This window comes from Trachurus japonicus, chromosome 21 (genome assembly GCF_045865225.1).
Source record: "Trachurus japonicus isolate A0001 chromosome 21, Traja_1.0".
Classification (NCBI taxonomy): Eukaryota; Metazoa; Chordata; class Actinopteri; order Carangiformes; family Carangidae; genus Trachurus; species Trachurus japonicus.
Window position 1 is genome coordinate 28,373,674 of NC_140927.1, and position 17,244 is coordinate 28,390,917.

The window sequence follows — 17,244 nt, forward strand, 5'->3', positions numbered from 1 at the left end:
GGAATAATAAAGTGGGAAAGTGCAAAAAGGGGGACAAGGATGAACTAAGAGGAAAAGTGAAGAGAGAAATATCGACAAATCAAAAGAAAGAAAGAAGAGTAAAAACAGAAAAAAGAGGAATAGTCACAACTAAAAAAAATCCAGAAGGAGAAAAAAAACAAAACACCACTGAAGCCAAACACAGGAGTTGAGCAGGTCGATCACAGCAGGTGGGACGATGAGGCTGCTGGTGCTTCTTGCAGTTCCTCTCTCCATCCTCGTCCTCCACGTCCTGGCGGCCGCCTCCGCAGGCAGCATGACCCCGGGTCGGCTGGAGCGCTGGGTCCGCTCGGGCCTCCAGTCGCTGCAGTGGGACCAGCTGGACCGGTGCCTCCGCATGTCCTCGCTCTCCGAGGCCGAGTGCCGGCAGCTGGCACACCTGCCTCTGTCCAGCGTGGCGGTTTACGTGTCGGAGCCTCGATCTGCTGCAGGTACGAGGAGGAGGAGGAGGAGGAGGAGGAGGAGGGGGCAAAGGTCACACATCACTGCAGTGTTTTAGGTATTTTACTGTAATGGCCAAACAGATTTAAGATGTGTTTACATGTTTATCTATAGGGAGGGGGAGATACAACTAAGTCTATTGTATAATGATAATTATTATGATGGAATTAATATGGAAGAAAATTAGCTATTGTGTCGACTGCCTTAAAAAAACAACTGTTTGACACTGAAATTGTAAACTTGTAGTGTTTTGATATTTTAAATTCAGAATCATATCATTCAAACAGAGTTAAACATTCGACTGAATCATATGAAATCCTCAAAAGCGTTGTTACCTGGATGAACTTTATAGGAGAGAGCATATTTGTGCGGGTTTGTCTGTAGATTAGAATCAATATTAATGTGATAAACAACAATATGGGTCAAGATTTCTTCAGAATCTAAAATCTGAAATGATTAGACAATGCAGAATTATGAAATGAAATGACTTTAAACTAATGAAAATAGAATTTCAATCATACCATTTTTCAGAATATGTAAAACAGTACTCATCAGTCCAAATGTTTTTTATTCTTTTCGATATTACGGAGACCAAGTTGTATTTAAAGCAATTGTTTGCCCCCAATATGGTTTTATATTGTTAAAAAACTTGTGAGTCAGTGTGAGTATCTTTGACGGGCACTGACTTATCACAATGACTCCTGAAGACACTGTAGACATGGACTACTTTTTCTTTCTGGCACTAAAGTGTGTTGAGGTTGGGTTCTGTGTTATATTGCCTTTGAATAACCATAATAACCTAGTTTGTCTCATAACCCTTCAATGAAGTATTAACCTTGTATAGTTAAATCTGTTCTTCCTAACCCCTTTAGGTAACTTGGACAAAGTTCTGGCCATCCTGCCGGACTCCTCAGGTGGGGTGGTGAGCTCCAAACCCAGAGCGGGGTTCAGTGTGAGCCAGGTGATGAACCGAGGGGACGGTCCCCTCAGGCACCAGCAGGCGTTCTCCTCCGGCTCCACAGCCCATGACGCTGTGCTGGTGCTGGATCCGAGCCCCGGGGAAAACTTTGGACACCCCGTGGTCCTCTTCTACGTGGATGTGAACGTGACAAAGAAGAGATGCTCCCACCTGGATGGCTTTTACCTGGGTGAGCCAACAGATACAGAAGCACTTTCTTGGCTTGTATTCATGGTTCAAATGCCATAAACTGAATAAACTGCCACTCTGCCAATCTATTTTCTTTTAGTTTCCTTAGAGATTTTCAAGCTTTATTATCTAATGTTTTTATGATCTATAATCTTTTTCCAACACATAAACTGTATCCTATTAATATTTATTCGTTTTCATATAGCCTAGTCATATTTATTTTCATTATAGAGGTGCTTGAAGGATGCGAAACCTTTCTGAACATGGTTTCAGCATCTTCATTGAACATGCCCCCAGTCTTTCAGAGCTGAGATAAAGTGATTATTTCCCTGCATGTTTGAAATGTAATTTTACACATTTGGCAATTTGATCATTCATTCCATTTTAACTGGAGTTTTATTGACCCATTTTTCTTGCTGTATGAGTTATAACATGTTTTTGTTGCTCATTGTGTGGTTGTATAACTATTAATGTTTCCTGTTCTCAGGTTTCTCTTGAACCCTGCAGTCTCCCAAACTGAGCAGAGTTAAAAATAGTAGAGGCAACAACCATAGTAGATTTTTCATTTGTGAGAGGGCTAGCCATCAAACAGTGTTTCTAAAAAAAAAAAAAAGAAATAAGAAGTGCCACTTTTGGTGGGGGCAAACATCAGCCTCACTGTGAGTAAATGGCCAAAGGGAGAGTAAACGAAGTGTTTCCAAAGTGCTTCACTCATGTAGAAATGGTCTGAGGGGACAGGAAGTGAGTGTATTTTGCAGCAGTCCTCACAGGTTCTGTAAAAGCAACGGGTGTTAAAGTGCAAGTTCCTCACCTCCTGCTGTGAGAGAGGTTAGGGCCAGATGTTGGGGTGAACTTGGCCTCGTGTTACACGAACACACACCTGTCAATTATTCATACAGACACACAAAGAGCACTGTGCCCCCTGCTGGGTTCCTCTAGATGGACTTTAACCAGCGTATTTTAGAGCGTAACCTTCTTCAGACCCCGTTTAACCTGGAGAGGAAAAAGAAAGTGGAGGGGAAGAGGTTTGGTGCACAGGAGAAGATGTGAGGAGGTGAAGAGGAAGCAGAAGTGAGGAGGATAAATGATACATATGTTTCACAGAACGGTGGAGCTGCAGATTATCCTGATTCAAAACTTAAGTCCTTAGGTCATTCATGTTTAGTACATTGTTTTCCAGTAGCAATACAACAGCAGGTGGTCCGCTAATAAAAGCCCGAGTCAGGGACTTGTGGTAAGGGTACTACCTGACTTCAAACTCTTTGTACGCCTCTGGAGATTTGATTGAATACATCTTTATTTGGGGATGGAAGCATAGTATACTGTAACCTAAAAGTGTATCTTCATCTGTTCTAAATAAGCAAAATAAACATAAAAGCATATCATAGTAGTGGCCCAAAAGAAGGGGGCTTAACTGAATGACAACATTACATCTAAATCTAATGACACTCAATACAACAATTACAGTGACATTTTTACCTTTTCAGGTTAGTCCAAATTGAACTCTTCCTCTCTATGTCTTCAGGTGACGAGTGTCTGACTCTGGCTTTAAAGGGTCGTTGTCAGAACCAGCTGAAGCGCCGGCAAGCCGGGCCAGAGAGGCTCATGGGTAATGGACACAGTCGTCTGGCAAGTGGGGCGCTGCGTGGCGGTACAATTACCACTAGCAGTGCCAGCCGTCTGGTGGAGCGGGCCATCGGAGGGTTGTGTGAGGTCCACTTCCTGCCCCTGGTGGTCGGGGTCGGGGACAGCAACCGGACACAGAGACTTAAATGCGTGGGTGAGTTTGAACGCATCATCTTTACTGAGTTTCGGCCAGTGTAAACAAAATCCTTGAAGCAGTGGGAAGGGGAATTTCTTTAACATTTTGTGTTATCTTATATTGGTGACTAGCAGTTTTCCCCACTTTCCTTATTTGTGCTAAGATGGGCTAAAATGATCAGCAAATTTTAATTAACTCTTGATTATTGGAAAGTGGACCTTTGTACGCAACACCAAAGAAAGTTCAAGCAGGGATGGCTCTGAAAGGATGTACTCATCCTTTAAGCTAAATGCTAATATCAGCATGCCAACCCTCTTAGTTTAACATGTTACCATGCTAACATTTGTTAAGACAAAGTAATTCGGAGACTGATGAAATATCACCAGTTTTCCAAATAAAAGTCCACCAGTCCTTGTTGCAAGTGTCCCTTCATTGACCTGTAGGCCGTGCAAGATAAAACATCAGGGGAAGTCAATAAGATTCATCCTCTAAGTATCTCGAATATCTGTGCCACATTCCTGCCAATCTATCCAGTGCCAATCAAGATATTTCACTCAAGACCGAAAATGTTGGTGGTGGCACTTGATGAAAAGTCAGCGAAATAACCCAAACCCTCAACTTTAGAATCTCTGTGGGATGACTTTGCTGATTTTGGGTGCAGAAAATGACTCACTAATCTGATGTCAAATTGTCATAACAACTGGGATTATTGGAATCCACCTGAGTTTTATGACTTGCTTGGTATTTGGTTTTACTTTTCCTAGTAGGAGGCTTTCTCAGTGAGACATAGACTTTATGTTCTGCCAAGATCAACCACTCATGCAGCTTTTGCCAGCAGCCTGGGCGTCATGAGAAAAAAAAAAACTTCTGGGAAAATGTTTTTTGCTGTTATGGCAAACTTAACCTAACAATCCGCGGGATAAAACCACAATCCCACCTTTGGCATGCTGCAAGTATGTAGAGATTAAGTATTCCTTAACTTTTGATTGTGTCTCATTTAAAACCATTATCGGCTGAGTAAGCAGGTCTCAGTGCTCAGGCTCTGCTCTATTTAGAAGTTGCTTCCAAGACTAACACCTGTGTGCTCTCTGTGATGCTGACTCTTCTTCATTTCTGAAATCTCCCACATGGCCCTGCCTCTGATAGACAATGCCGAATTTGCAAGGTGCCCTCAGCCTCTGCCCATGGGCTCCCCGAGTTTACCGGTCTCCAGCTGTGAGCTGAATAAAAACACCCGACGCTGCCACCAGCAACCACTGGCCACTCATCTCTCCTGCCGACTCTACCAGACCTGTGACCACGCTGTGCTCATCTCAGGTACAACATTGTGTGACTGAGTTTCTCCATGGCTAAATCCTTCTCACATGTATCTCCAAACGCCAGTAACAAGCAGCAGTCAAAGACAACAAGAAGCAATCACCACCACTGCACTGAAAACATGCAGGGGGCTCAAGTGGAGAGAACCTAAACAAAATCACTTTTAGTTTTATTAATGTGCTTCAAGAGCTAATGTAGGGAAAGCCAAACCGTTGCGCTTGATTAGGAACTTATCTGATACTGAAAGTGCAGCCAAGGAACAAAGTTGAAGGCCTGGTCCTGCAGTAGGAAGTTCTCTATCTCCAGAAAAAGATTTGGAAAACCTTCAAATTCTTGAGCCCTCCGAATGTCTTGATACCGGAGGTTGGAAGTCAGGTCTGAATACAGGTCATCTACACAACGGCTAATAGCGGTTGTGTAAATCAGTTTCAGTCTCTTCAGCAAATGCCCCAAAACAACAAGCTCAAAGCCCTCTGGTGGCCATAGGAAGTAAACAGACTGCTTGTTTCCAATGGCCAACTGGCAGTCAGTGTTATTTCTTTTAGCCATGACCATGATTCTTCTATAATTCAGGCCATGGTTATCTCTTACAACACATTTTTCGTTCTGATGTGCCTTCCTTTGTGCACATTGGAACATTTACAGATCCTCTAGAATATCACTTGATTACTTATCAATCTACACTGGCTCCCCATTGCCATCAAGTTTGGTGGACTCTTTGCTTATTCAACATTGATAAAGTCACTGGTGTGTGGTGTTTGTAGGTGGCTGGCAGCAGCAGATGACATTCCAGCATCACATTCAGAATCTGCAGAGGTTTTACAGGATGCTCCGCAACAACGGTTTTCACAAAGATCACATTAAGACCTTCTTTGCCAGCAGTGGACAACTTCCTGGTGAGACTGCATTTTTTTCTGGGAACGTAGAGCATCAAAAGTAATTCAAGTGATTTATTTTAAAGTAGATAAACAAAGGTTGTGATCACATTTTCCTCTCGCACTGCCAACAGACGATATAGAAGGTGTGTACTCGGCAACGGAGAAGGCGGTGATCCGAAACCACGTGTCGTACGTTTGCAGGAAGCAGCACTGTGCAGACACACTGGTTCTCTACCTGAACTCGCCGACACGAAATGATGGCACCATGCTACTGTGGGACGCCAACCTCAATGGCATAGTAAGAGAGACTTATACATAGTGATTACGCACGGGTTGATGGGAAATCAGTGGGTGCCATGTACACACTGTAAACAGCAGATTGGCGTCTTTGAGGCAGATCACCAACACAGAGTAGAAAATGTCAGCAGGCTGTGGTCTGATGTAATCAGGACTTTATTGGCTTGTTATTCTGTTAATGTTATATCAGAGAGCTCATAGCTCATTGAGGTAAAACCTTTGATACTTTAGACAGATCTTCCCTGTGGTTGCACAGTTTCCTCCTGTGGTGGGGGAAAATGGTAGATGCTATGCTACAGCCAACATGTTAGCTAGCTATTGTGCTAATCATGGAGAGCTAGTAGAAAAGGAGGACTATAAAAAAAAATCCCTCTCTCTCTGTTTGCAGGCCGATCTAAAGGAGCGGTACTCGGTCAATGAGCTGCTGGCCGACCTGGCGGGCTGCAAGGCGACTCGCGTTTTGCTGTTTGTGGATCAGAGCTACAGCGGCGTTCTGTCCAAGAGGCTGCGAGGGTCCCAGAAACACCTCAACGTGGTCCTGATCCAAAGCCAACCACGGCAGACCCATAACCACCAGAACCAGAGGTTGGACCCAGGCTCGGAGGACAACGGCTGGTCCCTCATCAGCCCTGCGGTCTGCCTGCTGGACCACCTGGGGAAGGTAATTTATCGCTTTAACTTTTTTGTTTTCATTCAATCTTCTAAATGATAATCTAATTTTCTTTTTCGCCAATGATGTCATCAGGGTGCAGGGATATCTCGCCTCCTGGAGCCGTGGGCCGGCCTTTTGAATGTGACATTGGCGGGCGCTCCCTGCAACGCCACACCCCCTCTGACTGATGGAGAAATGCGGAGAGAGTACCAAGGTTGCCAGAACCTTCCGACCGCGCTGTGGCACCAGAAACACCGGAGGAGCAACTGAGAGAGAGACACTGACACTGACACTGACCACGAGAGAGAGAGAGAGAGAGAGAGAGAGAGAGCGACTGAGTGGAAACATTAATTATGAACACACACACACACACACATGCACAAATGTTTGCATTGAACACATATGTGCCTGTGTGTGTGTGTGTGTGTGTATGTGTGTGTTAGCTTCAGGGCACGCGGTGGACACCTATGTGTGTGCTTTGTGTCCTAACTCTGAACCCGAGACTGTAACCATGGTGATGACAGCTCATCCCAATGGGAGTGTCCTGAACACCATGTGAACAGTGTGTTAGTGGGTGTGTGTGTCTATGTGTGTGTTTGTGAGTTCAGCAAGAGGACAACCACTCTTGGAGACAATTGCTAGCTTACACTCAGGTCAGTGTGTAAGTGTGTGTGTGTGTGTGTGTGTGCGTGTGCGCCACATCTCCTGGGCACTTTAACATTTCAGAGCCAATCATCCGCCTCCATTCAAATCTTTACGACAGTTATTTCTTCTTCCTTTTTTCTGTCTTCCATCCCTCTCCTCCTCATCTCACCTCATCTCTACCATTTTTCTTGCCTCCTTCTTTCTTTTCTAGCATTTCTTATTTCTCTCAACTGCTCCATCTTTCTCCATCCCCCTCTTTATGTCACTCTTCCAGTTGTTCTTACTTTTGTTTCTGCTTGCCTTTTAAACATCTATCACAACTTTCTTCTCTCTCCACCATTTTACTTTTACCCTTTCTACTTGTTTATCTTTATCCACCTTCCTTCTTGGCTGTCACTCTCTCTTTCCCTGGTCTGGCCACATTGAAACAGTTGAATACTGGAGGGAATTAGTCACAAGACAGCAGATGTGACAAAACACTGAACATAGTTTCCATCCATGTGTTGTATGGATACTGAATTTGATCCTAAGGAAACATGAATGAAAACGACATAAAAAAAACTTAGTTTCCACATTTCGACAGAGCTTCTAATTTTTTTTTTTTTTTTTGTCAAACTGTTACTTCCATGAATAAGAGAGAGCTTTGAAGTTCAGTATTCAGCATTTTTTGATAATGATGGCGACACTCAGATGACTGCTTGCTGTTTTTGAATCAGTTTGCCAGATGTTAACTCAGTACATCATATTAGCCAAGCAGAATTATTATTTCCAAAGTACATCCTGTATTTTTCCTATTGAAAAGACCAAAGCCAACACTGTGTTACTTCGTCCATCAATACATTTCAACCCCACCACACACACCCTCTCCTCTCCCGGTCCATTTTCCATTTTCCCAGAGCTGTAAATATAAACGTATAGTTCAAAGCCAAGTATTTTCTGGACACCAAGGAACTGTTGTTTTTCAGCAAACACCACTCAAACAAGATGAAGTGTTGCATTTGTGGAATCCATCTTAAATTGTGCATGAATACACATTATGAGCTCTTGTGTGTATTTGTGGCAAGAGGCTTTGGTCTTTTCATGGGATTGCTTGCCAGCCCTACCTTTATCTTTTAAAGTCTCCTGTCCAATCAAATAAGATTTACACCCAAACAAAGTAAATATACTGTAGGTAATTGTTAGTGATTTGAACAAACTGGACAGAAAAGTCTATTAAATACGACTTCACTATTATTTGCATTGTGGCAATCAACAAAGTGCTGTGACAACCAGATCAGGTAATCAAAATCTCATAATTGTTAATCATATTCCTTCTGTAAGAGTTGCAGAAGTCGTCATGGAATGATGGACAATGCTATAAATAAGTATGCAAGTTTGGATTTTTACACAAAAACACTCTTGTGTCTGAAGTCAGGAGGTTTATTTTTAACATCTAGAGGTGGAGGACTTTATGCTGAGGAAGAGGGACACACACAGACAGCTGGGATATGACAGAGAGAGATTGGTTGGCAGTGATCATGATTAAGATATGAAGCACTGAGACTGCCCTCACTGCTACACAGACCGTCTATGGTATTTTAATAAAGGCACAACTTGCAAGTGGGTGTGTGTATTCGTGTGTATGTGTCTGTGTGTGTGTGTGTGTGCGCTCCATCACATGAAACATGCACACGTTCTAATATTAACCCATCCCTACACACTAACAATGTACGTGCTGTCTTTTGCTGGTACTTTGTGATTCTTGTGAGTACATGACCTCCTGTCCTTCTTCATCCCAGTAACAGTAAATACACCTCAGCCCAGTGTGCATCTCCCTCCCTCCCCAGCTGTGTTTTGTACTGATGTTTGCTGTTGTACTGATTTTACAGTAGAGATTTGTTTATTCAAGAGATGGAGGTTTATCAGAAGATCAACTCTCCATATGCGTGGGACATTTTGGACCAGGACTGTGTCCAACAGGTTGACGTGTGCATATTCACAGTTTGTGTAATGATCTGTACAGAATACGAGATGTAATTTAGCTGAACTGTTTTTAGTTGCATGCAGCATCACAAAAATCTAGTCAATAAAATACTTGTAGAAAGCAGTGAAGAGATTTATTCGTCTGGTTTCCAGTTCTTAAGCTCTGTCCTGATGGTGATGAGTCCGAGTTGCTGCCAAGATAAATTCAGCACAGGCTGAGTTATCGTTGGAATTCCTGAGGAACTGGTTTGATGTAAAACCTACTGTAAAAGGCAATGCAGCAGCAAAGCTGGACTGGATCCAGGGTTTCACCACTACAAATATGTAGCACTGCATTAAGAAACCTTTTTTCAGAAACCGTATTAAAGTAATGGTGTCTGGGCTGCTCACAACATCCAGTCAAATTGAGTTGAGATATTTATTATCAGTCTAGATGAAGTGCAGTGATTTCTTTTGTTTCCAAGTGGAGGTACATAAACATCACCATTAAAGGGAAATGTTTATATGTAACATTAGTTTTTAGGTTTGATTGAATGCTTCTTTCATGCAGGAACTTAAGATTCAAAGGCTAACAAAGAAAGCACATGGTGCTGGAAGCTCTGCAGCATCTCTCAACTAATGGGATCATGCTGTATATACTCACTGAACACTTTATTTGGAACACCACACCAATACTGGCTAGTTCTTCACTGTGGCATGGATCCAACAAGATGTTGGAAACAGATTCTGCTCCATGTTGACATGACTGCATCACACTATAACTGCAGATCTGTCAGCTTCACATTCATGTTGCCAATCTTCTGATCTACAACATCCCAGAGTTCTTCTACTGGACTCAGATCTGGAGACTCGGGGAGGCCGATGAGGGTCACTGAACTCATCGATGACGATGTTTGATGTGAACGTTAACTGAAGCTTCTGCACATGACTTTATGCTCTACACTGCAGCCTGACTGGCATTGGACAATAACATAAGTTAACAGGTGTACCTAATAAATTGCTCAGTGAGCATGTATAGCCACAGGCTAATCCTATTGACCATTCCAGTTAAGCTTTAAAACAAGACATTCACAATTTCTTAATGTTTTTGTCAAATGTCAAAACTTAAACCTACTTAGGAAACAGATGCTTCTCTTCACATCCAGCAGCTACTGAGCAACATTAACATTCATTGAGTTGTGCTTGTGTCCCTCAACTCTCTTTAAGATCTATTTTTAACTCCTGTGGGAAAAAAACTGACACAGTGTAATGTCCTGCATCGCCATATAAGTATTGATTATAGTCGTTTTTATGATAATGACAGTGTAAGAGCTGTCATCAAACCTGGGTCAAATCAAAATGCACAATAATTTATTTGTTAGTTGTTGTATTGTTATATCGCGCATATACAGAACAGCCAACATTGCACTGTACTTTATATTTTCTTTGTATATACTATCCTATCTTATCTTACTCCGTTTCTATTCTTATCTTTTCCCCTTGTGCTGCTGTGTCAAGTTTGAGTTTCATCTACAAAGAATCAACAAAGATTGAATCTTATGTCTGAAAGGAGCTTATCTGATGTGCATCACCGTGTGTTTTGTAGAGAAAAGCAGCTGTTGACACAGCTGTTGTTCCAGGTTTTTACAATAAGATGCAATTCTTGCTGAAACATTCTCTCCATCTGTGTGTGTCTCTCTCTTTCTGGCCCTCAGGCTGCTGGTATAGTTTTACCCTAAACAGTGACCTCTGGCACTGACACTCTCAGCCCATCAAGGATGTTTTCACCAAAACAACCACAGTAACTCAATCGCCTCTGTTTGAAGCGTCACCGGACTATGTGGTCACTTTAGAGGGACTTTCATCTTGAAATGTAGTCAATCCTTCCTAATGGTCATCAGGGGATTTCAATGACTATGTCTACATGCAGTCACTAACTCTTTCATAACCGGAATATTAGCAATAATCCAGTTGCGCACGGCCATGTTAACACCAACAACCCTTTTGAAAAACGTTTTCTAACCCAAATATTTGGTCATGTATACACCTCAGGTTATGTACATATCGGAATATCGGGATATCCCCAACGAAAGGGATATTATGTGTGAACATTCATTTGTGTTCCAATTTGTCTGCTGGTCAGTACCAGCACCAATGCGCAAAAGAAGGTGACTGCTACTAGCCCTGTGCTGCTGCTGTTGTTGTTGTTGTTGTTGTTTTTGGATACAGGAAGAAGAAGCTGAAATGACGTGCATTGCATCATGACGTTGTCCATGCGTTGCTGTTTAGATCGGGATATCCCAATTGATAACAATTACCATGTATACAGGAATAACTCTGCTTGCTCACGCATGTAATCGGGTTATTCCGAATGTTTCAGAAACCGGAATATTGACTGCATATAAACGTAGTCAATGATTGTTTTTCGGGCTAATGTTAGCATTCTCTGCAACTTCGGTTTTAGCTGTTTTTCCAACTGTAGCTAATTTATTTGCCAGGGTTTCTTATTAGTCTGTTAATCCACTGCTATACATGCCACCTATTGGGGAGGACAATGATAGCAGCAGCAGGTTTATTCATTGTCTCATCATAAGAAAAAGCTGCTGCATTAACATCTGCAACCACCTACAGGCCACAAGTGTAACAGCAGCAGTTTTTACTTATGGAATGGAAAAAGTTTGAGACCTGAGGGGTAATGGTTTCAGCCCACCCGAACTGTGTGTGTGTTAGCTAATTAGGGTGAAATAGCTAAAGCTAGAGATAGCTGAATGCTACAGACATTGCAGTTCTTAGGCAGTTGCTGCTTCATTAACTCTAATGGAAAGTACTGCTCTGAGGGGAACAGGTGAGGTGGTCACAGCTCCATATGGTCGTGTTATTGCTGCAAACTGTTCCTCCTGCCTCTCGGCCTCAGTGCGTGAATGAAGACACGTGACATTTTATAACCAGCTGCAGAGTTTCAGTTTCTCCAGACTTTACTTCAGCCACGGCTGCAGATACATGATAATACAACAGATATGATGATAAGATAAGAGTATGTGGTGGGGGGCTGGATCAAGTTTCTTGAGTCTGATTGTTGGTCTGTGTTTCTGTTGGTGTGTTGACGGTTTTCTGCTGTTTCATCCACATGGCTGCGTACAGACCTTTCTGGACCAGCAGCTCCTCGTGTCTAAAAGAGAAGACAATGGGATGAGACAAGGCCAAAAATGCACATTTAAAAAGAAAAATCATTCATGTGAGTCTCTGATTCAACTTATCAGATCAGATATTACTGTAAGAAAACCCCTTATTTCCCCTGATACAATATGTGGACATCTATCATGATAAAAAATACGTTAAATAAGTTGAACAGACCCTTAAACAAATATTTCACCAGAAGCGCCTTTAACATTGTCTGTGAGAGATTCAGATGCTACTGGCAGAGAGAAAAATTAAAGAAGGAACAAAAGTGGAGGAAACCGAATTTACAGGAAAAGCAGAGCAGGCGCAGGAGGAGGTGGGTCACTCATAATGTCTTGTGACACCAGAGATGCTTCAAGAAGTGCAAAGTTGAGCTGTCTGAAATCCTCCCGCAGACTTGAACCAACTTTACTATGAATTAATAAAACCACAAGTCTGTTACTGTCTGGACTGCCAGACGGAAAGAGAGAGAAAGAGAGAGAGCAGGGTCATGAACAGATGGAAGCTAAAAGAACGAAGGCAGAGATGGGATGATGTAGAGAGACGAGCAGGGAACATGAAGAGAAAACTTGGGTGCAGAGAGAGAGAGAGAAAAGAGGTCAAGTGGTCAATCTGACCAGAGACATGGAGGAGAGGAGAGGAGAGAGAAGTGATGCTGAGGCTTTTCTAAATTATGTGCAATCACACTAGAGCCTATAAATACCTCCACCCTGAGGCAGCTAGATTTGAAAACACATATTTTCTCTTGGTTGTGGTCGATTGTCACATCCAAAACCCGAGCTTGCAATCAGGAAATTATTATTTTATTGTTTAACCTACTGTGTCGCTCTCAACAAATGTGACACTTGTTTAGTTGTGTTATGATAAACTTAGTTTGCAAAATATGAAAATAAGAAGATTTAAATCAGGAGTATGGCCAAACTGAAACATAGCACAGGTAACCACAGGGATGTGATGTGTCCTGCTGTTCACCAGATGTTTATGGACGAAACAGAACAAGGAGAAAAGAGACTTTGGGTGTATTCAGACCTGGCTCATTTGGAGCAGTTGCCCCGAAACAGGGAGCCTTTAACCCCAAAGATCAGTTCGTTTGATCATATCTGATCACAGCAATTGCGCTCGGATGCGGGATAAAACAAGCAGGTCTAGAAGACCCAAGAAGGGCTGGTCTGGGTTCACTTCTGTAACGGAGGTCCGTGGGTATAGTGACAGTCAAGGGGTACCAGTAAGGAGAAGTGACAGCGTGTGGCGGTTAGCGGTATTGAAGTTAAACTCACTCACCCATAAAAGACGTGCTAATCCACTTGCCAAGTGGTCATTGACCTCTGGGCGAAACGGTTAGCATCGTCGCCTGCGGTCACACTTCCTTTTGAGGAGCGGTCTGTGTGCAGTGAGAAATTGTATTGACTCGGCAACTGTCACAACACGCAGCACGCTGTTGATGTTCCACAGTTCTCAAAGGGCCGTCCCAAATTCGTACGCTGCTCCAGGAGGGATTCGGGCCAGAAATATATAGGATGACTCGGGTCAGGTTACTTTTATTTCTGTTTTTTTTTTTTTGGGACCGGGTTCAGGTTGACAAGATATACAATTGACTCTGATCAGGTCCGGGCTTCGTGGTTCGGGTCGAGTCATGTTTTAGTTTCAGGCCCGTTGAGACCTACCAGGTAACCTCCTCCTCCTTCCAGGTAAGATTTATGAGAGAACAGATGGTTCGTGCATGGCATTTGTTTACAACTCTGGACGGCTTAGGACTATTTCCATGTGAACACAAGCAATCCAAAAGATAAATGCAACAATTTGTATCGTTTTAGTCCCTGAACGAGCAAAGCAAATGAGCCACAGGTCTGAATTCACCCTTATTCTGTTGTTCAGGTGTATAAATGTGGACATGTGGTTATAATTAAGAGCCGTCTAAAGAAGCTAGTTTTCTCACGTTAACAGCGTTTTCAGAATTAGCTGGATTTATGTGGAGAGTCCATGTAAAGCACGTTAAGCAGAGGTACACCCTGGGGACAGGATGAGGCCGCTTCCTGTCTTTGTTTCCTGATACACTCCCGCACTTTAGTGATAGAGATAGTGTGTATTCTGACACCAGAGGTTAAATGGACCTGTCTTGTGTTTACACCACAGTGTCAATCAAAAGATGAATGGTTCTGTGGATGGGGTTCCTTACTCGTGCCTGCAGGGGCAAACCAAGCTTTGCGATGAGTGATGGGTAAACACCTGCATGTGTCTTTAACAGCTCTGGATGTGGCCAGCTCCGCTCTCAGGTGTGTGTTCATTGACACCTTGTTTGTGTGTGTGTGTGTGTGTGTGTGTGTGTAACCACTGGGTGTGAGACAGGAAGTCTTCGTTGCAAGCTCCTATATCAAAAGATGGTATGCATCATCAGTTAAGTGACAGCTCCACTGCATGTGTGTGTGTGTGTGTGTGTCCATCAGCCTCTAGGGTTAGTAGAAAGATAGCAGGAGGTTTAAGGGTCAGGTGGAAAAACACACTCCGAGGTTTTGATCTAGAGATAACAAATTTGCAAGCACTTAGGACACACAAAGACATCCAGGTGTGACACACACACACACTAATTCATTAGCGGCCGTGGTGGGAGGATAAGATGGAAGAAGGCAGTTGAAAACCTCACCTTCCCCTCTCTGCGATCTGTCCGTTGTGAACCACCAGGATCTGGTCCGCTCCGACGATGGTGGACAACCTGCAACATTACACAATCATGATCCCTCAGTTCCTCATGTCACCCACCGCCTGTTAGTTCAACCCTGTCTCCTATACAGATGACATTCACTAGACGAGACCGCGAGCTGTTCCTAATTACAATGTCGTGATCGCTGGCTGCTCTACGGTCAGAGGGTGTTCTTGTTTTTATTCTTTTATTTATCCTCAATGAGTGGGGTTTTGCTTTAACAGGATATGGTTGGAGTGGATGGCGGTCGCACAAAGAGCCCGACTGTCACACCAGAGTTCACATGTTTATAACCACAGATGGGACTGTCCAAAATAATTCTGGCAAACCTTTAGAACGTTGTACTTTATCTTGTTCCTCAGTCTCAGTCTGGCCTTTATACAACATGACTGCTGACTAGCTAACTATCTAACTTAGAAACTAACTACATAACTGAGAAGGTTTGAGGAATAACTGCTCACCTCTACTTCCTCTGCCATACGTGTTTCTAAAAGCACAAGGACACACTCTTTACACTTTTTTTTTACATGTGCTTCTACGAGTGCACCCTGCTGTAGCCCCTCTGGCCAAAAGTGAACAAAAACAATACCAACTTCAACAAAGCTTGTAGTTTTTGGTTCCTCTTGCAGATTTTGAAACTTCCTAAGAAGCCTCCCATGACCTCCTGCAGGAGGCCCGTTAATGTGCAATAAAAACGTCTGCGGTTACGATGCTTTTGGGAAACACCTGTTCAGCTTAAGGAGGTCTGAAAGATGGATTTTACGATCATCTTAGGCTTCAGATGCTTTTGGGAAACGAGACCCCCGAGGTTTCGTTTGAAATCTGTATAAATGTGAGATCCTTCTCAGTAATGACGCCGTGTTCTGAGAGCGTTGCCTCGAATGGAATAATGTTATTATTGACAACAGAGATGATGGCCTCAGCTACAAAAACAGGATCCAAGTTGTAACAAACCGGAAATATTCCTCAGACACACACATGTGCGAATCAAGTGCATCAAACTTTGGAATGAGAGAGAGGAGAAGAGATCAAGATAGTAAATCTAAAAGTGTCAGAGGTTGGGAAGAACGGGATAAGATGAGGAAATGGGAAGAGATTGAGACATATCTGCAGAAAGAGAGAGTGGGAGGTGGTCATAATGTGTGGTTTGATCTTAAATATATTCAGCTGTCCTATAAAAGTAAAAAAATACACAGTCATTCCTTAGTAATCACTTACAGAGACATACATGCAGACTACAGCTCTGTCACACACGTACAACCAACCGAGGCACACACACACACACACACACACACACACACACACACACGGCTGAATATGTCACTCTGGTTTGGAGAACTCTGAATGAACTTGTCTGTGAATTATTAAAGTTAATATTTATGACCACTCTCTGATGAGAGTCTGATTAAAGCCACACTCAGCAACCTAAATGGCTCTCAGCTACACAGCCAAGTTCAGGATGTGACCCAGTGGGGCATCGGAGAATCTGTCCCAATGTGTTCTAAGACTGCAATTTCATTTCCAGCGATTTTCTTTAAGGTGAATATATTGAACAGAAAATAGAAATGAAAACACAGAGCTCATGCCTCTGCAAACTGCTGCATGTCACTTTAAAGCCTCAGCAGAGCCACCACTCCGCTTTAATGTCACCAAGACATCTCCGGACGTCCACCTTCAATATTTGATAGAAAACCTCGGTCACAGGTAGAAATATCTCTCTCTGGAGACTGCAGACGTCAAAGGGTTTTTTCTTTTCCTCGACTCATTCAGGCTTTTCTTTTTCAGGCAGTGTGATGAGATAAAGAGGTTTTTGAAGCAATGAGACTCCAAGAAGCAACAGACACGGGCTACACAAATCCTTTAAGAGTTCAACCACGTCACTGCACGTGATTACTGCGGTATATTTTAGCATGTCATAAAATAAGCTTGATTTTCATCGGTAGACTGCTGCCACGTTCAGGATTAAGTGGAAAAAAATCCAGATAAAATGCATTTCAGAGACTTCCATTTAAAATCTCAATCATCGTGTCTCTTCTGTGATTGTGTGTGTTTTAATTTAATTTGAGGCCAGACTGATTCAGTTAATAAACAGTCCTGATCCTGCAACCAGACTCCATCTGTTGCCGTTATTGAAAGATTAAGAAGCTGCTGGATCAACTTCTTCAAAGACAACTGGTCAATATATAATCAAGATCTAGGAGAGAGACTCGCACTGCAGATTGAGCACCATACCATTAATTAAAAAGA

General features: G+C 42.8%; 2 protein-coding genes across 3 annotated transcripts in view; one reads left to right on the plus strand and one right to left on the minus strand.

Annotated features, from left to right (window-relative positions):
- The first annotated feature begins 188 nt into the window (after positions 1-188).
- On the plus strand, positions 189-7,424 carry LOC146965430 (uncharacterized). The gene is made up of 8 exons (XM_085765367.1): positions 189-470; positions 1,353-1,628; positions 3,153-3,407; positions 4,536-4,706; positions 5,471-5,602; positions 5,716-5,882; positions 6,270-6,542; positions 6,627-7,424. Exons 1-8 carry the CDS (start codon positions 218-220, stop codon positions 6,801-6,803), a joined length of 1,704 nt encoding a protein of 567 aa, XP_085621493.1. The 5' UTR covers positions 189-217; the 3' UTR covers positions 6,804-7,424.
- A 4,653-nt stretch (positions 7,425-12,077) lies between these two features.
- Positions 12,078-17,244, minus strand: part of abcb6b (ATP binding cassette subfamily B member 6 (LAN blood group) b) — a 29,441-nt gene continuing 24,274 nt past the window's right edge. For both annotated transcript variants that reach the window (XM_085764478.1, XM_085764479.1), the window contains exons 17-18: positions 14,941-15,009; positions 12,078-12,288 (exon numbers count right to left, since the gene is read on the minus strand). In XM_085764478.1, coding sequence (XP_085620604.1) covers positions 12,100-12,288; positions 14,941-15,009 — 258 coding nt within the window. In that variant the 3' untranslated portion in view covers positions 12,078-12,099. The remainder of the gene's footprint in view (positions 12,289-14,940; positions 15,010-17,244) is intronic.